Raw genomic sequence first — 27,785 nt, 5'->3', positions numbered from 1 at the left:
ACAATACATATGCATGAAAATCACAGTTAAACCCATTTATTTTCATCCTAAGAAAGTTAACTTAGAAAATGTTGTATATAAACATGTAAACAGACTGTTACTTATGCAGAGACACACAATCAACATCCAGACAAAAATTACACTTGGATCTTGGGAATGTTTTGGTAATCTTAGCATTTTTCTGTTAAGAGAAGAAATTATTACTATGATTTATATTTTACCATGCCAGACACCTTGGCTATCACCATATTTATGTGTGTGTTTTAAATTTTTATTTTATGCCAGCTTTAGTGGTGCATATCTTCAATTCTAGCAATGAGAAGACAGAGGCAGGAGGATCCCATTGAGTACGAGGGCCAAGCTGATCTACATAATGAGTTCCAGAACATCTGGAGTTACATATACCTTGTCTCAAAAAAAAACCCAAAAAACAATTTGTTAATTTTTTTGCAAACATACTATTTGCATATTTTTTAAAACCCTCAATGCATGTTCCAAAATTTTAGCCTGGTTTGTGTGCCAACTATGCCCAAAAGTTACAAATTGAGATGCTCAGCCAGCAAATCCTGCCCCATTATTCCAAAGTTCCAAGGCTTGCAAAGTCTGAAATCTTTCTATGCAGTGCTCTTCATCTGTACGTGATGGAGGTTCTCACTGTCCTTCACGGAAAGGTGTTTTGGGTTTCATAGGCCATATGAAGTTGTTTCCCAGGGATACTAATGCAAACTAATGTAAATGTATCATTGACCTCATATTAAAGTTATTTTATCACATGGCTCATTTATCATTTTAAACTATACTTTTTTGGTTCTTTTTAAATTTGTTGTTGAATTTGGTTTTGTTTGGGTTTATGACACAGATCTTAAGTATAGTTCCTTTCAGCATTGACCATTTGATTACCTAATAAACACAGCATAGTCATTATGGAGCAAGGGAAGGTAGTAGTCGCAGAACAGCCTTGGACTAGGTGCTGCACTGTAGATAGAAGAGAGGAAAAGGACACATCCATGTCTCATAGCATCTTTCATTTAGGAGGATTGTATACAATGTTGTAACATCACTTACATATCTGTTTAACCACACGTACTATTTAAATTTTGATGCCATTTAAGTATTATTTTCTCTCTTCTTTTATGCTGTGTGAGTTTGTGTCATATGAATTTTTGTCTGATATCCCTTGAACCTTAATAGTTGCTGGTTTTAAAATTGAATGGCTGTATGATTGTATTCTTAAAACACTCTGAGCCTCATGATGCCATTTAAATTAATTGAAACAAAATATGTAGTTCTTCAGTTTTACTAATCATACTTTAGTTGCTTGATTGAAAAACGTAATTGTTGTCATGGTGGAAAGTGAAATACCAATAATTTCTTTCACTTTGCAGATTCAGTTGGATAGTGCCCACCAAGAGGTTGTCAAGTAGATAGTAGGCTTATTGTAGTTAGTCTTCCTCATAGTTTTCTCCTCCTCCTCCTCCGTTCCTACTCTCCTTCCCTTGCTTCTTCTCTCCCCCTCCTCCTCTTCTTTTTTTCTTCAAGACAGGGTAGTATAGCTTAGTTATTGTTCTATTGCTGTGAAGAGACACTGTGATCATGACGCTCTTATAATTGGGGATTGCCTATAATTTCAGAGGTTTAGTCCATTATCATGGTGAGGTCTTGGTGGCCTTCAGGCTGATATATTACTTGAGAAGTAGCTAAAGATTTCTACAATCAGATCTTCAGGGAACTGGAAGAAAAGAAAGCCACTAGGCCTGGCTTGGGCCCTTGTAATATCAAAGCCCACTCCGACGACAGATTTCCTCCAACAGGGCCCTCTTGCTAATCCTTTCAAATAGCACCACTCCTTGATGCCTAAGCATAAAATCTATGAGCCTATGAGGGCCATTCTTATATAAGGTACCAGACAGGGTGTGTCTGCGTGGTCCTGGCACTCTCTGTGTCAACCAGGTTGGCCACAAACTCATAGTGATCCAGGTGCCTCTGCCTTCTGAGTGCTGAAGTTAAAGGCATGCACTCCCCTTCCTGGCTTATTGTAGTCTTATTGAATCAAGACACTTTAAGTACAACATTCATTGCTAATATGTGTTACCCTAGAAGCCATCCTACTCTTGGAAAGCATGTATGTCTTAACAGATATAAATTGCTTTTAAATAGCACATTAGATTTTGCTAAATATATATCCATTTCAAAGTTTATAGAAAATAATGTGTTTCTGATACTACACATATTTCTTTTACAGTATTTCTTGTATAGTGTGTGGTAAGCCAATCAGCCTTCCCTCCCTCCTCTCATTCTTTGCCTTTTCCTCTTCCCTCCCTCCTCCTGATTTTTAAACATTTTAATATTGCTTAGATTGCTCTTGACCTCACAAGACCCTCCATGTTTGGCTTCTTTTGATCATATTTTAAAAGTTATATATCAAACTCAAACAAGTTAATACAAGCGTTAAATAACTCAAGTTGAGTAAGAAGGCAGTTCAGGGCTGGAGAGATGGCTCACTGGTTGAGAGCACACTGGCTGCTCTTCCAGAAGACATGACAATTCACAACTGTCTACAACTCCTGTTCCCAGGGATTTGACGCCTTCTCACATACATGCAGGCAGAACACCAATGTACATAAAATAACATTTTTAAAAAGTTATTTTTTAAAAAGAGGGCAGTTCAGATTATAGAAATCACAGAATGTATTTTCCTTATGCATCAATTAAATATTTAAGAAACACCAATACACCATGAAATGCAAAGTTACTTCAGGTGGCCTCACAGAGATTGCCTAACATAAGAATCTTTTCCTTTGATTAAAGTAATGACTTTTATTACTATTTTGAATAAAACATATATATATAACATTTTTATAAAATTAGAAAGCTAATGCCACTTTTCTTGATTCCTCTTCTAAGAATATGATTAAATGGGTTTACCAATTTTAATATGATTTTGCATTTAGGATCACATAATTTATAGATAGATAGATAGATAATCTTTTAAAACTGTGGTATAGCTATGTATTTAGCTGTACTTTAACTCATTTCTTTATATTCTAGAGAATATAATATTGAGCTCAAGATTTTTAGTCTTCATTTCTTCCAAATCTGAATCATAATGCTTCAATAGATTTTAGCAAGTCTCCATGTGATGCACAAATCCTCACCTTTCTCTTAGTGGCACTTCACCTCAAAAAGCTGTGTCTTACCTAGATGTTTGATGAAATTATTTTGAGCTTTTGGGTAATTGTACATTCCATTTTATATGTATGTATGTATATATGTATGAGTGATAGGCCCTGATATTTCATTGCAGAGGGTAAAGGCTTGAAATAAGAGTAACTTCTAAAAAATTCCTGATAGAGGAAGCAAGAAGCCAATAGAGTTACTACTAATTGCCTTTTAGAGACTTAGAGTTCCCTCATTACCTGTGATTTAAGCTAAAAATGAGGTAATTATAGATAACATCAGTGTTTGTCTAGTTGATCTTGGCACCTGCAGTCCTAGTGTTGCAGGTTTCCATATCTGTTGCCACATTTTACAGTCTTAATGCTGACGTACTTAATTTATACTTTCCATATTTCTGTTGATTCTAAGTTAGATGATTCTTGTTCTCTTTGAATAGTATTTTCAAAATCATTCCCTTAAATGGTATTACATAGAGAACTGAAATTATAATACACTCCTTTGGCTAGTAGAAGTCCCTATTATATTTTTGTATAAATTAGAAACATATAAAATTCTTTTCCTTTTCCATTTGCTTAAGAAATATGATCATAAATGATAGGGCAAATTTTAAAATATCATTTTATATATTAGAAGTATGAAGTTGTGCTAACATTTTCATATCAGATTCCTTTCTCTTTGTGCTTCCTCAGTTTTATATCTTCAATCCTTCTCATAGTTTATCTTCACACTTACCTTTTATTCCATCACTTTTTATTGATCACAAGATGATGAGAGTTGGCAGATTTTCCTTGTCAACTACATGGCCATCTCTGAGGTCTCCTATTCCATGACTCTCTGTACATACAGAAGCCAGGGAATCTTCCTTCACTTTCTTTCCCACTTTCTGTTTCTTACAGGTCTGTTAGTAATATAACCTTTTTTTTTTTTTAACCCACCGAGCAGTTCCTGTGTCAATAGAGAACAAAATAAGTGCATATCCAAATGTTAGAGATTTCCAGTATTATACTCTTTGTATAATAGTCTGTATACTCTTTCCCCTTACCATAGTTGTTTGAGTTTTGTCTCCCCGCCCCCCCACACACATACTCTGCCTCTTTTTTGTTGTGTTGTATGCTGCTTGAATTTTTTATGTCACTCCTGGAGAGGCGTTGTTCACTTCTAGGTGTTATCTGAAAATCAGGTACACCCTGTCTATAGATCTGTTCTGTAGTTTATAATAATTAAATCGCTGGTTAAACTTTTCTTCTCTAAAATTTTGCTCATAGTTATGCAACACTTCAATTACAAAATTATTAAACAATAGATCTAGAAGGCACTGATTAGAAACTGCAGCCACATGCATAAGACCTGTACACATTCACACAAGGAGCCATTTGCAGTGAATGCCTGCCTGAGAGAGAAAAATCAGTTTTCTATAATGGAGTGATACTTGGTATATTAACCATACTCCTAGCAGGCCTCATGTTTAACAAAAGTTTGCCAACACAAAACTGACTCCGTGTTTTTGTCATTTGTTTTATTTTGTTCTCTTTTCTTTATGGGGTGTGTGTGTGTGCTGTGTGTGTGTGTGTGTGTGTGTGTGTGTGTGTGTGTGTGTGTGTACACACAAGTGCACATGAATGTACACATCGGGGGCTTTGGTTTTGGTTTAGACTTGAATGTTTTTAGAGAGAAAGACTATAAAATGGGATGGGCAGAGAGGATTTGTAGGGGAGGAGTTGGGAAAGAGGAAAGAATATGATTAAAATATGTGTGAAAATACATATTTAGAAATGTATGAAAAATTTTAAGAAGGTATGATACCAAATGTGGATAAATATTAGGAAATACATTAAAATATATAGTTGAAAGTAGATTATTTCTTTATAATCATTAGCTGGACTCATTCATTGAGTAGTTAAGAGTATTTTCCTAGGTTAGGTGTTGTGACACACACCTTTAATCCTAGAAATCATGAAGCAGAGATAGGTGGATCCATGTAAGTTTTAAGCCAGCCTAATCTACAACTGGAGTTCCAGGCTAGCCTGGGCTACTAAGTGAAACGCTTTGTCTAAACAAAAGAAAATAATGTCCATGTCAAAACCACTGCTGTAGGCTAACTATGGAACTAAGACTTATTAAAGGGACTTTCTAGTCTGTTGGCTTGGTTTGGAGTTTTTTGAGGAACACTTGGTACATACTTGGCCAGTTTTATTCACTCACAATAGTCTTTCAGGAGCACCTAGGTAATTTCAAGGTCTTATCAACACTTTATCAGGTTAATTCCAAGGCAGCCACAGCTAATCCGCTATTAGTGTTTGGTGCTGATTATTTTCGCAGATCTGGTGCCCGCAATGGTAGAGTCCTTGCCACTTGGTGGCACTAGTGCTTTTTTAAAAGGAGGACTTAAAGTCTAGGTCTCTACACCCAAGGCTTGGGGAACATCATAGAGAAGAGGACTTAAAGATTGTAATCCCAGAGAACCAGAATGTTTGCTGAAATATTGTGTCATGTATTATATATCTATCAGGGAAGCTTCCCCCATGAACTTGCAATGATATGGTTGCCTGAATAACTCATACACAGTGGCACCACTAGTTGTTACGCTATGCTGGATGGAGGCTATCAGTCTAACTCCCACTCCAGGTGAAACATCACGGGCAGACCATCAATGACTGCTGAGGGGGGTAGAGTATGTCGTCCCTAAGGACTGACCCACCAATCAGGTTGTCCACTACCAAGTGGTTAGCCTCAAAACCTATGCGTTTGAGCAGTACCATCTAAATAGTATTAGTAAGGTCTATTTCTGTATGTGTGTGTGTGTGTGTGTGTGTGTGTGTGTGTGTGTGTGTGTGTGTGTGTGTGTACACAATGGTATTAATGAAAAAGAAACCCACTTTCAGACATTTCAGAGGGAGTTGGGAGTCTGTGGGAGGGTTTAGAGGGAAGAGAGAGAAAGAGGAAATTGTGTGAATTCATTACTCATATATGATTTTTTTAAAGTAAAAAAAAAAAAGAATTCTTAACATTATGAGTACCAGGTCCTTCTTTCATGCTTGTAGTGGCACCACGCTGTTGTCATGCTCTGCCTGTACAGCGAGGGTTAGCTCCCATCCGAGGAGGGGACAGTGTGCTTTCTGCTCATTGACAGCATTCATTCCCCTTGTGCTGTCTGGATTATGTTGTCTTTTAGTTTACTTGTTCTAGAATGGTGCTTTTCCTAATTTACATTGTTTTTTTTCTCCTGTGAGTAATTTAATATTTATCAATATTTGTTTTCTCATTTTAAAAGAGGCTTTAAAGCCACAGAACCAAAGAGACTAGTTCCTATAGGGTCTAAAAGCTTTTTGCCTAAAATATTACAATTAGCATTTTAGCATTTGGGCCATTAATGCCATGTTTTGGCAGTACAGAGTATGTACAATACTCTGTGTACTTACATGTACATAGATATATATGTCTGAAAAATAGAATAAGATAATTTTCTGACTACTCTTCTTTTCTTTTTGCTAAATAAACTTAAAATCTCAAACAATAAATCTGTGGTATTTCTTGTTATTTTCCCCTAAAGCAGAATCAGTTTAGCTCTATCATTCTTATTTATGCTAACTTAAAAACTCATTTCATTTTTGTTCCGCTCCTCGGTAGTCTCTTAAGCTTTAGATAGATCAATTCTTTTAAGTAAAACTTCAGTAGTATGATTTTAAGTGTTTTATATTTGAACTTTTAATTATAATAAAACTATTTTTTCCATCCAAGAGCTTTGTTAACCTTACCATCATGAGTTTAAAATTTCATGTGTTTTCCATCCCCAACATCATACCTCAGTAGTAGCTCTGAGTGCTAAGCACCGAGTAGCTATGTCATACATCTCACTTTATAGTACAGTTTATTGGTCAGACACTACTCAGAAGAGACATTAGGTCATCTTCATGCCTCTGTTGTTAGAGCTTCATCAATTTGATATGTTATACCTTAGTTACAACTGCAAGAATAAATAAGCTTACATGATTGTAAATTTCAGAGATGTTTCCAATTAATTTGCCTCAGTCTCCTTTCTCTGCACCAGCCTGTAGTCAAGGAACAGGATCTTATTCATGATAACTAATAATTGTGTTTCATTATTAGGGAGCACATAATTTGACCTTAAAGCCTCCTTGACAGGGTGGCACTCAAGGCACTAGCAACATGTAATCTTTTGTAGGCTCTTCACTCCTGTGAATAGGAATTCATTTTGGAAGAGAGTGGAAATTTCTATTTCACACTTCTTTTTCTTGTCCAGAATTACTAAGTTTAATTTGGAATTCAAAATCTGTTCTTTTTCTTCAAAGGCCACAAGCTGAGATGTATTTCTCTAATGTGTGTGCTTCTTCATCTCATCTTTGAATATTACTAAGTAATTAAAAAATATGGGTATATGTGTGGAACTCTTTGAAAAGCACTTATTTATTATTTAACCCAGTGAATCCATTTAGTGCTGCCCATATGTGTATGGGCCTGGATTCATCTACTGAGGCATGAGTAATCTACCAGTGGCCACACTCTTAAAGAAAAGTGACTTATTAGTCAAGATTCTCTAGAATAGCAGAACATATAAGGAGAGGGAGGGAGAGAGGAAGGAAGGGAGGGAGAGAGAGAGAGAGAGAGAGAGAGAGAGAGAGAGAGAGAGAGAGAGAGAGAGAATGTATGTATGTGTGAATTGTATGTATGTGTGAATGTATGTATGTATGTATGTATACACACACACACATACACACAAACACAGAGAGGATTCTAATAAGTCCTCTATATCTATTTGTCTACCTATCTATCTATCTTTCACTCTATCTATCGAGAGGATTTATTAGAATGATTACAGACCCTAGGCCAATTACTTACTCCAACAATGACTGCCTATGAATGGGAAGGTCCCAGTCATTTAGTCCATGAGACTGATGTCTGAGCTAATCTTTAGTATGTGCTGGAATCCAAAAGTCGGCTCAGAAGCCAGGACAGGAATAGGCTTGCTAGGGAAGTGAGAGTACACAGGCCCAGAGAAGTTTTCTCCAGTGTCTTTTGTAGTGGCAGAAGGCACAGCCCAGATTAGAGGTGATCCTCCCAACTCAAACGATCTGAATAAAAAATGTGTCCTCCCAACTCAGAGATCTGGACTAGAAGTGGATCTTCCCACTTTAAATAAGCAAAAGTCCCTCACAGGTGTGTGCTCCATTTTTCTCCAAGCAACCATCAACTGCAAAGCTCCTCAGCTAGGGCGGGGCAGCTCCGGAGCCCCTCCCCACTCCATGTTGGAATTTTAACTGACTTGATCTTGTGTAGGACTTGTGTAGATAACCTCTGCTGCTGTGAAGTCATGTGTTCAATGCCATCATTCTGCTTTTAAAAATAATATTGTCCCGTGCAGTGGACTGAAATGTGTGCTTATGCCACTGAAAAAACCCGCCAAGCTATATCCCCAGTCCTTATAACAGTTTCTCAAGATACTGTGTCTTTTCTCAACATGCATGTAATCTGACCAGTGACATCCTTTTGTTTCTGAGGTGTCAATAGCTTTCTTCTTTAAGATATCTTTCTTCAGAGATTGTGTCTGGGATTTTGGGTTTGACAATGAATTTTACATCTTACATCATTTATTATTGAATTTAAGAGTGATTTCATGAGGCTGATCTCAGTGGCCTTAACTGTTAACAAATAACTCTTAATGTTTAGTTGGGTGCTAGATGATGAGAATGTGGATTTAATTCCTTTAGTCTACCTCAGTAAATGGTTTGGGACAATTAATTTTCAATTGTTTCCCAGTAGAGCAGATTTCCTTGTATATTAATGAGGCACAGGTGTTGGGCCCCTGGTGTCTGCAAGCCTGGGAGGCATGTTTCAGTTGTTTGTCTTCTCAGCCATAGGTACTGCAAAGTATTCAAGCTTGCCTTTAACAGTTTTTACACTGAGGTTTTTGAATTTTTTAAATGTTTTCTTGAATGTTCATGCACCTGTTAACATTTTCACACTGACCATGCAGAAAGAAGTTGTGGTGATTTCAATAGAAAAGGGTATGCATGGTTTAAAAAAGTGGTATTTGGTTATTTTTAACTGTCCAAACTAGCAGGAAACAAAAACAGTCTTAATCAACGAGTTACTTTATGTGAAAAATCAGTGTAACGAACAGGCAACTTCTTAGTTACAAAATGTTGAAACAGGTCTATTTTTGTTAACATATAAATATGTCATCTATTATTATTAAGACTCATTTTTCTTAAATATTTACTGAACCACACTACCAGTGTTCTAGAGGAAATGGAATAGCCTCCGTAGACATTACAAAATTCGACACTAGGATAATTATAGAGATCTACATATTCATTAAATTTACAGAAGAACTGTGTCCAAAAAGACAGCCATTCGTTCAGATACAGAACACCACTAAATATATACATTTTAAAAGTTAAATTTCTTAGGCTATTTAAAATGAGTTTCCTGTAGCACTCCTCTGGTAGTAGAGGATTTTAACAAAAGGACATCCCTGGTCTGGTTTCTTTCCTACAGGAAAGAATGGGAAGACCTGTTTGTAAACAACAATTACTTGGCAACAATAAGACAGAAGGGGATTAATGGGCAGCTGAGAAGCAGCAGGTTCCGCAGCATTTGCTGGAAGGTAAGAAGAAAATATTTATTTACAGTTTGTGGTTACAGTATATCAACACATTACCTGATGCCCTGGAAGATTACCCACACAGGGATCACTGAATTTTCCAGGATGTTTCTCTTCAATTTTTTTTAATCCATTCATGTTTATCTTTCATAGGACATTTATTAATAAGGTTGAGCTACCTGAGTAAGTGGAGTTAGTAAATGAATTATTTGAAGTAACTCTTTGCATCTCCTTTAATGGTGAACATTTCAGGGCAGCACTATAAATTTCCTGGAAGAAGCTGTTCAGATTTTTTTGGGCAGGAGGGGTGCAAGGGTTAAGCTTGTGGTCCCTGCTGTGTGAGCTGTGTCCTTTAGTCATGCTCCTCTTGTCTTCCTAAAAGGTGCATGGAAAAGACTGCATATTCCTTTGTTAGAGATACAAAATGGAGGGCAACCAGGAGAGTAGAAGGAAATTGGGTCATTCTCCTTCAGAGAGGAAGGGTCATTGGTTACCAAAACTGGTAATGATGATCTGCAGTTATCATTTTAATTGCTTTGAAAAATTAGCACATTTTGTTCTCTAAAATGAATGAATTTGGATGTGGACTTTCAAAAAAAATGACCTCTATCAGTACTTTTAAGGTTATCAGCATAAGTCGAGCATACAGAGTCTGTGCAAATCAAAACAATATAAGAAATACATGATGTATTATATAGTTCTGGATTTAATAATTTAGATTTAATAATGAAAATACATTTTTCTTTTTTTAGAGGCTGGCAAGAGACGTGCTGCTAGAAAATTTGTATTCAAATATTTGTACCCTATCCTCCTTGCCTGTTGTTTAACTTTAAGTATATTTCAGTTACTAAAAATAAGCCCAAGTCTACATTCATTTTATTATTGTATTAAACTAAATTTAAACAAATTTGTCATTTTAAGGCTGCTTATATTCATAAGCTGATTGCCAGTTGTAAATTATATTCTCTTCCTCTGTAAAAGGAACAGCTTCCCTTCTTTAGCTATGCCCTCAGTCCTCAGATTGCTGTGTCTTCCTGTGCTTTCTTAAAAAAAACAAAAAACAAAAAAAACCAAAAAACAAAAAACCTCAAACCTCAAACCTAGGAATTGCTTGCCATGTGTTGCAAGCAGTAACTTCCTAGCATTCCCAGGTAGATTAGACTTGAACCTCTGGGAGTGTTTTTCTCCTTGTTTGAATAATTCTTGAAGAAAGCTTAAATCTTTTTTGTGGGTTAATGTTTTAATTCTGTCTTTTAACCTTTGATTACTTAGTTTTTAATTTTATGACCATATTGTTAATATATCCATGAACCTATTATTGGGAATTGGAATGATTATATCCAATGGGACATGTCATGAATATGGTGTTTCTTTAACTTTTCAAACAGTCATATTTGCCTGGTTTTACACTTAGTAGACTTTGTTCTTACACAGTTTTCTTTTCTCCCCTCCTCCCAATAGCTCTTTCTTTGTGTTCTTCCTCAAGATAAAAGTCAATGGACGAATAGAATTAAAGAACTAAGAGCATGGTATAGCAATATTAAAGAAATAGTAAGTAAATATAGCTAATGTAATTGTTTTCATATGTTGACTTTCAATTCCACTAGGCTCTTATTTTTCTCTCTTTCTCTTTCTTTGCCAGCATATCACAAATCCAAGGAAAGTTGTTGGCCAACAGGATCTGATGATCAACAATCCCCTTTCACAGGATGAAGGAGTAAAGTTCCTCTTTATTATTTTTGTTTGTATGTGTTTTGCCTATGTGTATGTCTATGTACCATGTATATGTCTTTTGCCTGTGGAAGCCAGAAAAGCATGGAAGACTGCCTGGAGCTGAAGTTATGGATGACCATGAGCCATTGTAGGGGTGCTCACAACCACACCAAATCCTTTGAAAGAACAGCCAAGGGTTTTCTGAGTCATCTCATCAGCCGCCTTCTCTATTCTTATTTCAACTTTATTTTCATTCTGAAAAATATGTTTTAATGACTTATGTCATCTGTGTAAGGTAAAAGGAATATTATATAAAAACTGCTATGCCAACAGTGTATTTCATGCTCAGTATTTTCATTTTCCTAAACACTGAACTGAACTACCTAAATCCTGATGCATAGGAACTCATGCGTGTGTGTCTGTGTGTGTGTGGTGGTTATGTGTGTGTTACAATGGTATATGCACATATGCACACCCGTAGAGGTCGGAGGTGGCCATTGTTTCCTGCTTTCTCATTCTTTGCCTTATTCTCTTGAGACGAGGTCTCTCTGAAGTGAAGCTTGCTTCCAGCTAGCTGACGAGGAGGACCCACCTGTCTGCTCCCCAGTGCTGGGCTTTCAGCCACAACAGGTGATGCTCAGCTTTGGCTGTGGATGCTTAGGACTCAGCCTTCGCTTGTCATGCTTGCATTGCACCTGCGGAGGCATCAGCACCTTGGGCCCATCTCTTAAGGCTCTACCACCGCCCCTAGTGCTAAGCCAGCGAGCCTTTAGCACAGGGCCTTTGAGAACTGTCGGGATCTACATCGTAGCAACTTCTCTTGAGTTATCTACATTATTATAAGTTATTCCTGCTTTTTAAGTGTAGGAATGCTCTAATTTTGAAAAGTGAATAATAATTTTAGGTTGGCTGTTATCTTCCAAAATATATTTTATTGTTTAATAAACTTATACAGTTGATTTTGACTTTAAGCGTATTGACGTTAACATGAGCTGTGTTTCAGTATAAAATTGGCTACCTGTTTTCTTGGACTGTTTTCCTTGATGGAAAATTTGCCAGAATTTGGCTAATTTAATTAAAAACATTGATCCATTAGAACATAGGGAAATAAATGGACTGTGTATTTGTCCCTGGCTAACTTTCAGTCTAAATAATTAACTGCTAAGCGTGGGCTTTGTACACAGTCTAATTAATTTTTCATGTTCAAAATTAAATTTTCTGGTACTTGCCTCCATGCCTGACCACCTGAGGTAAATGTGTGGGGGTGTGGGGGTATCTGTGTGTCTGTGTCTGTGTGTCTGTGTCTGTGTGTCTGTGTCTGTGTCTGTGTCTGTGTCTGTGTCTGTGTCTGTGTATTATTAGGAATGGCACTAGCCAGAAGAGCAAGGACTTTTTAACAACTAACCCTAAAATGAAAGAACACCTGGATACAGTGGAGAGGAGAGTCCCTAAGGACCACCTTAGGAGTATCCACTTAGCGGACTGCCCTGGAACAAAAGAGCAACTGCCTGGGGTGATTCTGAAGAAGCTCACACTCCAGGAAAGTTAGGGACAGTTTCTGCTTTATAACTTACTCACTTGTTACTGCTCTACATCTCTATACTTAACTGAGACAAGAATTTTCGTCTCACTTTATAGGTATATTAGCATTTTTTTCTGAAGCATAAACTTTATCATAGTAACATCAAATATTAAGTAATTTTTGGATGATTGGTTTTATTCCTTTGTTTTGTTGAGACAAAGTCCCACCTCATGGCCTTGTGTAGAGTAAAACTCTTTGTAGACCAGGCTGGCTTCAAACTCACAGAGCTCTGCCTCCTTCTACCTCAGACTGAGGAAATTAAAGATATGAGCCACTTTACCTGACCCTTAAGTAATTTTAGACTTTCCATTTTGAAAACCCATGTAAATGCCTTTTAGATTTGAAAATAGCAGTGGAAGTGCCCTTCATCCTGCAGAGATGAAGGAAACTTCAGAAATGCATATAGGAAGGGACTGAAAAATTGCATGTATTTGAATTAGACTTGGTTTTAATAAAAATTATTTCCATCTCAGGTTTTCTGTCTGAGAAATCTAAAATGACAGCTTAGAAAAGAATAAATTCCATTACATAAATTATTAAACTGAAGTCATAAAAGTCAAGCAATATGAGATTGTTTTAATTCGGTTATTCTCATTTATTTACAGAGTCTTTGGAACAAGTTCTTTCAAGATAAAGAACTGCGATCCATGATTGAGCAAGATGTCAAAAGAACGTATGTAGAGCAATGTTTTGTTCACTAATTCAAAATGGTGTTACTTTATAATTTCATCAAAATGTAAGATCCTTTGAGGAGCCTCATTTGACTGCAGTATTCTACTTGCTTTGATGCAAAATGATGTTTTAAATAAATTTTCATTCTATAGGTGTTTTTCTTGAAGATTTCAAACTATTCAAGATAACCTTCATATTGATCAGAGAATGTTACCAGTTTCTAATATTTCATATGACGCTGAAAGGGTGGTATTGTGTGGTCATTTATATTGGTAACACTTGGACAGTTTGTCTCTGTATATTTTTCATTGCCTTCTGCACCGTCCCTCCGTTCATTTGCTGTCACCTTCCTGTTTTCTATGGTGCTATTCAGGTGTACCTCTTCTGTTGGTCTACTTGGCACTTACTTATTGAAAGGCCACTTCTTGCTGCATAGTAAATTTCTCTCACTCCTACAAACGAGACCTCATCTTTGTATGCCATCTAATGTGAAATACATGGGATTTATCTCAGAAATCTTGAGTTCTAGGAAATGCGTGTCAAAAGTATGGGCAAATTACTCTCAGCATCCTCTGTCTCCATGTCCTCTTCTGTAAATGGCAATAATAGTAGTACCTGCCAACTTTTTTTTTTTTTTTTTTTTTTTTTGGTTTGTCAAGACAGGGTTTCTTTGTGTATCCCTGGCTGTCCTGGAACTCTTTCTGTAAACAAGTCTGGCCTTGAATTCACAGAGATCCTCTTGTCTTTGCCTCCCAAGTGTTGGAGTCAGAAGTGTATGCTACCACAGCTCTTGGAACCTGAGTGTGCCATATTTTGGGCTGTCTCTGCTAGTTAATAATCTCTAATTTCCAAGTTCCAAATCCTAAATGTTCCAGAATTTAAAAGTTTATGAATATTTTTCAATACACCCTAAATTTTGGATTTAAGATTTTGAACTTAGGAATGTTCACCGTGCATGCAAAGTAGTGATTTACGAGACCTTGTGTCTAAGCTATGACAAAAGTGCTAGTAGAATTAGTCCTCATATCTGCAGGCACTGTGAGGCACAAGAGAGCATGGTAGAAATACTAAGCCTGCTGTTGTTTCTCCTTGGTAGTTCTGTTGATAACAAGGTCAGGGCCTGTAGCTTTCTGACATTCAAATCTTTCATCTAAGTCCAAAATCACTGAAGAATCAGATGGCATAGACTACTTCTGAATCACCCAACAGTATTCAGCAGATGGAAATTTCTGCTTAAAAGTGACGATAATTCAAAGAATCAGGAGTTGAGTGATGAACTAAACTACAGCTAATGTGTGGAGTTGGAAGCATTTTGGTTGTTTGGTTGCAGTTTAGGAGTCACCCAATTTTTTTTCCCCAAAAAAAAAAAAACTATTGTCAGAGATAGCAAGGCAGTACTTGGACTCTTTAGTGACTATTTTCAGAAACTGAAGCACATTTGTATTGGCACATATGAGGCCCGTAAAAAAAATAAAAGTATTTCCTATTGACTATTTAAGAATCTTGGTAATCAATGTCAGTACAGCAGGCCTCATGATAATAAATGTTACTTGCCAGTTAGTAGCAGTGTTTGATTTTAACAAAGCTATTATGTTTCATAAGAAGAAAATTTTTTGTGTGTGTGATTGTTTTTTGTTTGTTTGTTTTTTTGTTATGTTCTTTTTTTTTTAATTTCTAGTTTTTTGAGGTTGGGTTTCTCTGTGTAGTCTTGGCTGTCCTAGACTCACTTTTGTGAACCAGGCTGGCCTCCCACTAAAAGAAATCTACCTGCCTCTGCCTCCCCAAGTACGTTGAGTACAGCCATGCACCACTGTGCCCTTCTTCATAAGAAGAATTTTAATTCATCTTTCTGTACATATTAAATGGAAGTGGAGGGGTCATCATAGCCTTGGCCTAAAACAACATATTCAGAAACCATAGGACACCAGAAGAGTCCAGAGAAATATTAAATGAGTGAGGGATATAAACTGTTACAAGTGACCCACATAAAAGCTTGGTGGTCATCATTTTGCTTACTGAGCTCAAATATTTCTCTGTGGCTATGTCCGAAACTGTTAGATCTTGAAAAGTGTGTTCTTCTACCCATTGTGATTTGCTGTGTTCTAGGTTTTCCCCCTGAAAACATAAGATATATATATATATATAATTTTTCTCCTAGGTTGTTTCCCCCTACTAGTATATTTGAAGGCAAGTACAAGATTCAGGGTAGGTATCTGGGAGAGCCTGTAGTTCATAGTTTAGATGGCAGTTGATGTGATCCATCTCTAACTCTCCTTGAAGTCTCTTCACATTATATGTATGTATCTATAATATAACATAAATTTATTTATATTATATATCATGTAATAAATTATGTGATATTATACATTATATATTTACATTATACAGTATATTTACATAATAAAATCTATAATATATAATTTTATAATGTTATTACATCAGTATAAACACCATAAATTTATGATGATATAATTATAAAACAATTTCAATAACAAATATAATTAGTATAAATAGAATCATTTTATAATTTATATAATATACTATATAGTGTATAATATATTTACTTTTATATAACATACATATCATGTATATATTTGTTAGAGGAAATTGCCATGCATCTCTTCAAATTTCACACTTCTTGAATTCCAGTACTGCAGAGGCTTAGAAAGAGAGACCTCTGGAAAATCCAGGCTAGCCTTGCTTGTATGGCAGTATTCTATCTCAGACAAAATAAAAATAGAAACTAAAGAACAAGAAAAAATGGCAGAAAACTTAATTAGTCTTGAAGGTAAACCAGCTAGTTTTACTTGAAAGTTACCAAATTGCAAAATCACCAAAATCTAATAACTTAAATATTATTACCAGTTTACATCTGGTAATGGTGGTGATCACTGGTTAGTTTTAAAACTGGGTCACATTTAGCCCTAATGGTTTTGAATTCCCTTCATGGCCAAGGATGATCTTAAACTCATAATCTTCTTGCCTTTTCCTCCCAAAAGCTGGAATTAAAGGCATGAACCACCATCCCTAGCTCCAAGTGATTTGAAATCTATCACTTTCATTTGATTCTATAAAACAACCAGTCGTACAATGGAAGAAAAATATTACAGATCAGAGAAATTGTACTTTCTTAAGTTGTTACTTAAGACTTTTGTGTTTTTAAAACACATATTGTATCATGTTGCAGATTCTTTGTGAATAAGAGAAGTCTGTAATCATAGAATGTATTTCCATGTGCTGGAAAGGAAGAAAAGACAGTAAGCACTTATAAAACATGCAGAATTGTCAAGGACGATAATTGTTTTGGAAAAGTATCCTACAACAGTGGGTCAGCACAGAGAGTAGCTCCAGTTCTGTTTGCTTTAGGAGCAGTGGCCAGAGAAGTCATCGCCAAGGAGGTGACATTTGTACTGGGATGTGAAAAAGATTTCGTTATAACCACTTTAGAGATTAGCAGAAGAATATTTCTGGCAGTGGGAACAACTTTGCAAAAATTCCTAGTGAACGTGAATGTTGAGGAACAAAATTAAATTAGGTATTACTAGAACCAAGTAGTTTAAAGAAGGGAATCTAAAAAAAAAAAAAAAAAAACGGGAGCCTTCAGGCAAGCCATGTTTAGGACATAGGAAGGACTTTGAATTTGGTTCCATTTGTAATAGGCAGCTATTGGACGATAATTCTGTCTTGTGTGTAGAATAGTTTCTTTTAAAATAATATTTGTTTACATGTATGTGTGTTTTGTTTGCCTGCATGCCTGCATGACAGAAGAGGGCACCAGATCTCATTATAAATGGTTGTGAGCTACCATGTGGTTGCTGGGAATTGAACTCAGGACTTCTGGAAGAGCAGACAGTGCTCTCAACCTCTGAGCCATTCTCCAGCCCTAGAATAATGTTCTTTAGGAGTCTGTAGTAGGTAAAGGATACTAGTGACTTAAACTGAAGCTGCATTAAAGATAGGAGTGAATAGGCTGATGATGCCCATTTTACATTTTTAAATACAAATCATGAATTACTACATGCATTTTTCTTATTCATTAGTTTATTTGTTACCGCTGTGCTTAGAGGTTTTTTTAACCTATCTATAGGCTGATGTTTAATTGTTCTCATTGAATCTATTTTAGGTCTTTTCTACTCTTGATTGTTTGGGGCCACAAAAAAATGGATTTTCCCAGCTTTTATAACGAACATCTAGTTCCCTCTCACAATATTATTTTTTTGTCATTATTCCAAGAACTGGTTGTGCCTCTCATTCTACTTAAACCCTCTCCTTGCTGTTGAGTCCACGGCATTCACCATCCTCAGTTCATCCTCACCATGTCCATGACACATTTTATAGCTTTACATTTGGGGGTTTTAAGTCCCTATTTTACATTTTATAGACTTTTCCTATAACTTTCTGGTGATAATTAGCTTTGGTCTTACATGTATTTCATTCTTTCATATGCATTTATGAAAATTTTGTTGACCTCCAAGGGTTTCAGACATTGTAGATACCAAGATAAGTATGACATCTACCCAGTAAGTTCAAGTCTAATAGGGGAAGACATTCAATGAGGTGGATTGGTGCCCTGGGAGCAGTGTGTCCAAGACCTCTGGTGTTAGTCTGTGTCTGCTTTTCACCTCAGTGATAGACCCTGATAAAGCAGTTTTGTTGTTTTTTTTGTGGTGTTTTTGTTTGCTTGCTTTTAGTTTTTTGTTGCTGTTGTTTTTTCAAAATACATTGCCAAATGATGCAGAATAAACAGCCATTGACGGTGATAAGTTGACAGTCAGTGCTTCTTAGCCTTCACTGTGCTCTGAACATCTTCAACCCTAGAAGACATTTGCACATTAAAAAGTAGTACTAGGATCAGCCTTCTAGTCTAAGTTAAGATAGTTCGATTGTTTAGTTTATTTGATGTGGATATTCACTGTGGTAAGTATTTTTGTCCTAAACTATTACCCTTTCAACCCACTACTCCATTTTTACTTCAAGAGGTTTGTATTCATTTCAAATTAATTATTCCCTACCTCTGCCTAATGAAGTTGTAAATAACCCCATTTTTATTATAGAAACAAACCTAGATATATGGTAAGTCAAGGAATGTTCAATTTCTAGAATTTATATTTTAGAGTTTAGATTGTCCTTTAAAAATGTGCCACATTTAATTCAAAAGCTCTAATGTTAACAATTTTAAATTTCAACATTATTTTTAAAGTAAGTGAGTTCAAGATGCAATAGAATTTCCATATTAGATGCCAAAGAAGTATGTTATTTGGTCTATCAAGGTCTATTCTAAAAATACACAGCATCTACAACACCATTTGCAGATTAACATATTACAAGCATTTGCCAAATAGTCTCCTCTTCTCTTTACATGTATTCTGTCTCCTAAAGTAGATGATTATAATTCTTTGTAACTTCAGTCATATATAAAAGTTTGCCCGCTTATCTACAGGGTTTGCTGGTTATTATCTTTAACTTTTGGTCCTCTTTTTTCTCAATAAAAGGTTTCATTTCAGATTACTCTGTCTCCTATGTGAGTCTTCATGATGCAGTTAGTCATTTTCACTTTGTTTTTAAAAGAGTGTTTTTATTTTAGAGCTTGATTTTATATATTTACATATATGTATATATGTATAATTTTTTATATGGGCCAAGCAAACAACTTTCTAACCTTACTTTTAAAAAATTATCATTTGCTATTCTGAAGACTAGTTACTGATTGTAAAATTCTCTTTAAAATGTAGATATGTACTAGTCATTTTGTTAGAAACCAAGTATCTGTGACTTTAAGTGAATTTGAGATAGAATTTTAAAATCAAGTCTTCATTTACATTAACAGCATTTAAATCTTAATAACTTTTTTATTGGGAAGACCTATATAGACCATTTTAACTTCTCAGAAGTTTTTGTTGAACAGGACTATATTGATAATTGATTCTTATTTTTGTATAGTATACTGTATGGATATGTTTTTTACATTATTCATATTTGATATATAAGTGTGGCATATACTGAATGTTTATATTGTTTTCCCTTCCTTTGAGAATACTTGATTTTTATAATGTATAAGACTTACATAGTTTTGGTCAACTGTAATTAGTTTCTATTATGCTGTGGTATGATGACAGCGAATAGACCATTGTTGAAAAAGCGTGTTATGTTAATACTATCTAATACAGAGGAAATTTATTTAATTGTTACTCTTTTAAATGTAAAATCTACTTCCCGTTTGCTCCCTTTTCTGCAGAAGAACTTCAAGAATGTCCTAACTGGTGGAAATTTTTGCACAGCTTCCCTTAGAATCTATTTTTCACTTAAATTAAACGCAAATTTCTCTGGGGAAAGGGGGATTTTACAAGCAATTTCAAAGCAGAATTGATTTTGGTGTGTGTTAATGCAGACAATCTGCCCAGTGTTAAAATGTTACAGGGGAAAAAAATACAAGCTGCCATATTCATGTGATCACACCAAAATAGCAGCTTGTATTTATATTTTCAGTCTCCTTGAGGTGGACTGCAGGCACACATGAGTGAGGGGGTGTGCTTCATGTTGTGATTTCATTTCATGCAGACAAAGTACACACTTGTGCATGCACGACCAGCCCTCACATATGCACTTGTTCACAGCCGAGAATGTGAAAACTACAACACAAGCCGCTCTCTATGAGTTGGCAGCAACCTGTGTGTGTGTTTTTTAAATATTAAAAGGGGAGGGGGCAGATTTTCAGGAATAGAAGAAAATGTTCCTCTGTCCGATGGCCCATAGTCCTTCCTCATTTTACTTTTAAGGTAAACCAAAATGATTATTATTGTTGCATATATAACTTAGAAATAAATATTTTTCCATACTGGTATTGGTTTTTGTGGGTCTCTTATTGAAAATAAATTATTTTCTCAAATAATAATATATCCTGATTACAGTGCATCCTCCCTTTTCTCCTTACAGCTCCTCCCCACCTCCCCTCCCATCCAGAGCCGTTCCCTTTCTGTCTCTCATTAGAAAACAAACAGGCTTATAAGAGGTAGTAATAAAATAAATGAATTAAGAGATAACACATTGGAATAAAACAAAATGAATAGAAGGAAAAGAGACCAAGAGAAGGCACAAGAAACAGAGATTCACTTGTTCACACACTTAGGAATCCCATAAAAACACTGAACTGGGAGCCATAATACCAGCAAAGAACCTTGTGTAGGGTAGACCTGTGCAAGCCCTGTGCGTGCTGTCGCAGACTCAGCGAGTTCATACATGCTTTGATTGTGTTGACTTTTTTTCTTGGAATCTGCTTTCCCCTCTGGCTCTTAGCTCTTTCCACCTCTGCTTTAGAAGGGCTCCAGGAGCCAGGGTGGGAGGGATTTGATGGAGAACTCCCATTTAAGGTAGCATGGTCTAAGATATCTTATTTCTCTGCTTAATGCCTGGCTGTGAGTCTCTGTTTTTAAGAAGTTTCTCTGATGGTGGCCGAACAAGACACTGATGTATGAATACAGTAGAATGTCACTAGGAGTCATTTTATTGCTGTGATTGTTTTGCTTTTTAGAGTAGGATCTCGGTTGCTCCGGGTCTGGGGGCTAGTTTCAGGGCAGGTGGGGTATGGGTTTCATCTCCTAGAGTGAGCCTTCTGTCAAATCAGGTATTTGCTTATTACTCCCACAAGCTTTGTGCCATTACACTAGCACATCTTCCAGGCAGGATGCCACTGTCAGAATAAGGGCTTGTGGCTGGATTAGCGTTTATGTTTCTCTTTGGTAATGTGCAGAGTACTAGATTGTAGGTGTGAAAGCTCTGTGTAGATACCAACTAGATTGAACGTGGTTGAGCAAATGTCTCTCTGATAGAGTGAAGTGTCCTTTGGGTATATGCCTAAGAGTGGGGTGTATTTTCTATGTTCAGCGATTTATATAGCTGTTGTCCCTACCAACATGGCCTTGCTGTCAGTTTGTGCATAGCAGCCTATTGTCTTGGCAGTAGGATGGGTACTTTGGAGATTCTCCTGGGACCTCTCTGGCTAACATATCAATTAGTTGTAATCCAGTCCCAGTTCTGGAAGCTTCATTTGGTGAAAAGAGATGTCCAGTTGGGGCCATGTCTCCTCAATATTTGGAGATTTCATTTAGGTCAAATTCGAGTGTGTGTGTGTGTGTGTGTGTGTGTGTGTACACTGTTTCTGTGTACCACTCAAATGCCCCCTAATTTAGGTGTCTCTCCATGTACTCCCTCCCTTATCCTTGCCCTCCTTGCTCCCCTCTATCTTGATCCTCCCATTCCAGAACACACATCCATCTGTAACTATTTTATTTCCCTTTCCTAAGGAGATCTGTCTGTCTACTTTAATCCTTTGCTCTGTGCCTAACCTCTGTGGTTCTATAGGTTTGTAGCTTGGTTATCATTGACTTAACAGTTAATATCTACATAAAAGTTAATGTATACCATATTTGTCTTTTGGGGCCTGGGATAACTCTCAGGATGGTTGTTTTCCTAGTTTTACTCATTTACCTATGAATTTCATGATTTAATTTTGATAATAGCTGAGTAATATTTCACTGTGTAACTGTACCACAATTTCTTTTCCATTCTTTTGTTGAGGGTCCTCTAGGTTATTTCCAACTTCTGGCTATTATAAATAGAACAGGAATGAACATGGTTGAGCAAGTGTCTCTATGGAGGATGAAGTATCCTCTGCGTATATGCTTAACAATGGTATAGCTATATCCTGAGATAGATTGATTCCTATCTGCCTGAGGAACCACCTTTCCATTTCTATAGTGGCTGTACAAATTTGCATTCCCACCAGCAATCTTGGACATTCTAACAGGGTTAAGATGGAGTCTCAGAATAGGTTTGTTTGTTTGGTTTTTTTTTTTTTTTCATTTATTTATTTTACATCCTGGTCATACCCCTTCCCTCCTCTCCTCCCAGTCACATCGTCCCTTCCCCATTCCCCTCCCCCATTTGTCAGAAAAGGGGATGCCCCCCTTACCCACCCACTCCAGCTCATCAAGTCACATCAGGATTGAGCTCATCTCCTTTCCCTGTGGCCTGGCAAGGCAGTCTTGTCAGGGGGAAGTGATCAAACAGCAGGCAACAGAGTCCATGTGAGAGACAGCCTCCTCTACCCTTTCTAGTGAATCCACAAAAAGCCTACGCTGCCTATCTGCTACCTCTGTGCAACGGACCTAGGTTCAGTGCATGCATTGCTGCTTCAGACTCCACAGCCCCCTCTGGACCATGGTTAGTTGGCTCTGTTTGTCTTCTTGTGGAACTCCTGTTGCCTTTAGGCCCTTTTTTCCTTCCACACACTTTTCTGCTAGACTCCTTACTCTTCACCCAATGTTTGGTTGTGAGCCTCAGCATCTGTTTTGAACAGCTGCTTGATGGAGTCTCTCAGAGGACAGCTCTGATAGGCTCCTGTATGCAAGTGTAGCAGAGATTGGCTCTCTTCCATTGGGGTGGGTCTTAGGTAGAGCAAGGCATTGGTTGGGCATTCCTCAGTCTCTCCTCTATCTGCTCTATCCTTATCCCTCCACATATTGTGGACTGTGCATAGTGGTGCACGCCTGTAAACCCAGCACTCAGAGAGGCAGAGCCAGGCAGGTCTTTGTGAGTTCCAGGCCAGCCTGATCTACAAAGGGAGACCAAGACAGGCAAGGCTGCACAGAGAAACCCTGTTTTTAAAAGTAAAACAAAACTAAACAAAAAAGGACTTCAAGTACTATGGAGAAGAGTAGATAGCCTCATTTTAGTGGAGTTGCTTTGATTTCTCTTTATTTAAGTTGATGTTGGCTATGGGCTTGCTGTAAACTGTCTTTATTATGTTTAGGTATCTCTCTTGTGTCCCTAATCTTTCCAGGACTATTATCATGAAAATATGTTAGATTTTTCTCAAAGGCCTTTTCTACTTCTAACGAAATGACCAAGTTTTCTCTTTCAGTTTATTTATATGGTGATTTTATTAATTTACATATGTTAAGACCTCTGTGCATCTCTGGTGTGAAGGCTACTTGTAGTCTGTCAGCAATGTTTTTATTACATCCAAACAGATCTGGATTTGAAGCTACTTTGGTCCATCATAAGGAAGAATGATTTGAATTCCTTTAAAAATTCTTTCTTAAATTTAAACTAAAATACTGCCTGTATTTCCATTTCTGATACAGTTTTACATACACAGTATACTTATGTCTTCCCACAGGTCTTTTCCCCCCTAATTTTTCACTTTTATAGTTCTATTTGGAAAGACTCAGAGGATCAGTTAGAACAGGGCAGAGGGTTCAGTGTATGACTCACAATTTAGCAGGACCAGAAGGAAATGGAAATGATAACTTTGTTTTACAATAGTGACATTTACTATCTCTTCACATCTTATCTCACCTGCTCTTTCCTGGTTCATTCTGCCATTTTACACCTCCACTTGCCTTCTCAGCTCTGGCAATTTTCATCCCTCATGTTTCTTAGACTATTGATGATTTTTCTCATGATATGTCATTATAACAACTTCCCATGTTCATTTCTGGGACTTTAAAAAAAATCAGAAGCCACTTCCTCTGTAAGGCACATATTCTTAATTTTATTTTTTTTGAAAACTCTTAAACTTTTATTAAAAGACATTTATGAATTACTTCTTTTGTAGTTTACTCTTTTGCTAGATTTCTTTTTTCTTTCTTTTTTTTTTTTTTTACAAAATATGGGCATATTGTGACATTTTCAAATGGATACTTTAAAGACAGCATCTGATATTCCTTTTTTACCTTTTTTTTGTTTTTTGGTTTTTTTTTAATTTTTATTAATTTATTCTTGTTATATCTCAATGGTTATACCATCCCTTGTATCCTCCCATTCTTCCCTCCCTCCCATTTTCCCCTTATTCCCCTCCCTTATGACTGTTCCTGAGAGGGATTTCCTCCCCTTGTGTATGCTCATAGGGTATCAAGTCTCTTCTTGGTAACCTGCTATCCTTCCTGAGTGCCACCAGGTCTCCCCCTCCAGGGGATATGGTCAAATGTGAGGCACCAGAGTACATGTGTGTCGCAAGCAGAGAGTTTACACTCAGAATCCGGAACAAAAGAGTCAGGCCAAGAGCAAGTGGTACGATTTAGCAAGAGAGGTTTATTAGCAATACAAAGGCAACTACAGCAAAGGGCGGCAGCTAAGGCTCCAAGGCCAAGCCACCAATACCATTCCGTTATACTCTTAAAACTATCCTAAAACTATCTTAATTCTAATAGGAGTAGCATTTAGCATCTTATAATATCAATGTTCTGGGAGCTTATGCCATTAGGGTATACGACCTGATATCGCGAAGATCTGTCGAACAGGTTCGCTGCTGCGACTTGAAACAGTTCTCGGGTTGTTATTGACAGCATGTCTGTCTGCTCCGTCCGGGGGGGGGGGGCGGGGGGAGGGGGAGCGCCCATCGGCTGATAGCATTTTAGGTAATCATGGTGACAGCAAGAGAGAGAGAGAGCTAGCGAGAGCTGGCTGCTTCTTCTCAGGGTTTTTATACTAACTTTAGCCTTACCCTCTCTAATTCACACATCTAGCTTTCTGCGGCACTCTTATCACTAACTTGCAGTCGTGGCCGCTCCTAGGTCAGAATTTACTACTAAGGTTTTATCTATCACTCACACATCTGGTCAGACGTCAGCTTTTTGGGCTGTCAGCTATTTTCTACGCTGGGCTTTGAAACAAGCCCTGACATGTAGCTGCTTCCTACACTGGGCTTTGAAACAAGCCCTGACATGTTTATTACAATGTGAAAGTCATACCCCACTCTCCACTCAACTGTGGAAATGTTCTGCCCATTGGCTAGATCTGGGTAGGGGTTTAAAGTTTACCGCCTGTATTGTCCTTGCCTGGTACCTTAGTTTGAGCATAATGTTCTACTTGTAGGTTTCTAGGACCCTCTGGATCCTTCTACTTTGCTATTCTCTCATCTAGAGTCCCAATAGCATGTCCTCCCCTCTGTCCCAGTTTCCTGGTAAGAGAAGGCTTTTGTGGGACATGCCCCTTGGGCTAGGATGCAGATATGAGTGAGTATATACCATTTGAGTCTTTTTGCTTCTGGGCTAACTCACTCATTATGATCATTTCTAGCTCAATCCATTTGTCTACAAATCTCGGGAATTCCTTGTTTTTAATAGCTGAGTAGTATTCCATAGTGTAAATGTACCACAGTTTCTTTATCCATTCTTCTACTGAGGGACACTTAGGCTGTTTCCATGTTCTGGCTATTATGAATAAGGCTGCTATGAACATGGTTGAGCAAATGTTCTTGTTGTGTGCTATATTCTTAATTTTAAATGCAAATTGAAGACAACAAAACTCTACTCAAGCGATTCTTCAGCTTCATCTGCCCATCCAAGGCTTTCATTTCTTTACACTGGGTTGTTTCTTTGTAAGTATATTTGTTCTTTTAAGAATTACTTTTTTATAAATTACTATGACTCCCTCCTGTTATAGAAGTTGAAGATTTTAATAAAGACTGCCATTTCTTTTATATGTGCCACACATATTTTAATGTGAATTATCATTTAAAGTCATTTACAAATTTCTAATTTGTTCCTGGCTCAAAATTCTTGTGTATTTTCGTAGTCTTCCCCTGGTAAGCATCTATATGGTTAATTCCTAATTCATCTACTTAATTCCTTGAAGACTTCTTCAGTTTAAGAAACATTTATTGAACACTTTCTGTGCACAAAGCACATATGAAGCAAATTGGACAGATCATAAGTGTATCTTCATATTGTAGTTTATTTATAAAGCAGTGACAAAATTTCTATTTTTAAATCAGTGTTTCTCAACTCTGAAGTCTTGACATTTTAGACCAAGTAATTGTTGTGTGGGTATGTAGGGTACATTTTGAAGCTCTGTGAGGCACACTTCTTAACCCTTTCCAGGAGCCATTTTTCCTGAATGCAGAATTTTCTGAAGCTTTATCTTACAAATGGGTTTCATCATCATGCTTCTGGTTCATCTTTACTCTTTATTTTCTGCCTGTGTCCTAGATTTTATTTTGCCAAGAAGCAGTGCCATAATGTTAGCATCATTTGCTGATCGAGGAGGCTGAGAAGCAGAAGCTTTTTAAAGTCAGCAGATTCTTGCACATGCTTGCTTCCCAGTGCTTCCTTCTGCCTTGTCTTTGTTCATCCTGCCCTGGATGGCAGGAGCCATGAGATTACTTCTTGGGTTCTGTGCCTGGATTCTCTTCAGCTAGGTCACCTAGCTTACTAGGTGTGTTTTCTGTTTCCGTACAACCAGAGGCTGCAGTGTTGTTAGACTATTTGTCCTACATAGAAGGGAATCCTTTCCTCCCTTCTTCTTACCCTGTTTTCCATATTGTCCCTGATGCGCTCCCTCACAGACTGTTTCCTGAGCTATCTTTACCAGCCTTTTTCATATGTGCTGTACTTTTCTCCTGTAGAGGCTTCTGGCTTCAAAGTCGTAAAGATTTTCCAACATTGTTTTAAACAGCATCTTGCTTTCAGACCTCAAGACTTGTTGATTATCATTTGTGTTTGTTTTATAATTTGATTACATTTCTCCCTTCACTTTCCTCTCTTAAAACCCTCTCTTATACTCTTTTTTTCAATCTCCCTCAAATTCATGGCTTTCATTCTGTGTTAGACTATTCTTCATATGATCTTGGCTAATCTTTTAATTTTTCTTTAGTAAAACAATAAACCACAGTACACTATTATAGTTATTTCGGTGGTTAATAGTATACCAGGGAGTTTTCATCAGCTCATTTTCAAGTTTGGATGAGTGCTTATTTTGATTTTCTGTTTTTGAAATATGGGTATAACATCAGTTATTTTTTTTTTCTTCCTGTCCTTCTGTGCTTTTTTTGTCCTGCTTCATGACTATAAACCTTTACCAGGGGCTTTATTTATCCCCCTGGGGCATCTTATTGAATACTTGTGTCTTCACTAATTCATCTGGGCCCTATGATTTGTCTGCTTTAATACTTCTGATTTCCTAATTATGTACTGTAGTTCAGGGACAGAGCCTTTCATTGTTTTACTCTTTATTTTTAAC

At 36.9% G+C, this 27,785-nt stretch overlaps 1 protein-coding gene across 14 annotated transcripts in view; it reads left to right on the top strand.

Moving 5' to 3' along the window:
• Nucleotides 1–27,785, top strand: part of TBC1D5 (TBC1 domain family member 5) — a 450,634-nt gene that overhangs the window by 185,255 nt on the left and 237,594 nt on the right. For all 14 annotated transcript variants that reach the window (XR_014773989.1, XM_084754672.1, XM_084754671.1 and 11 more), the window contains 4 exons: nt 9,694–9,802; nt 11,261–11,350; nt 11,442–11,516; nt 13,700–13,767. Coding sequence is in view for 13 of the 14 variants with exons in the window: in XM_084754672.1 (XP_084610798.1) it covers nt 9,694–9,802; nt 11,261–11,350; nt 11,442–11,516; nt 13,700–13,767 (342 nt within the window). In the remaining variant the exon portion in view is untranslated. The remainder of the gene's footprint in view (nt 1–9,693; nt 9,803–11,260; nt 11,351–11,441; nt 11,517–13,699; nt 13,768–27,785) is intronic.

The sequence above is a fragment of the Acomys minous genome, assembly GCF_964271855.1.
Source record: "Acomys minous genome assembly, chromosome: 13".
NCBI lineage: Eukaryota > Metazoa > Chordata > Mammalia > Rodentia > Muridae > Acomys > Acomys minous.
This window is presented reverse-complemented; position numbering and strand designations above follow the sequence as displayed.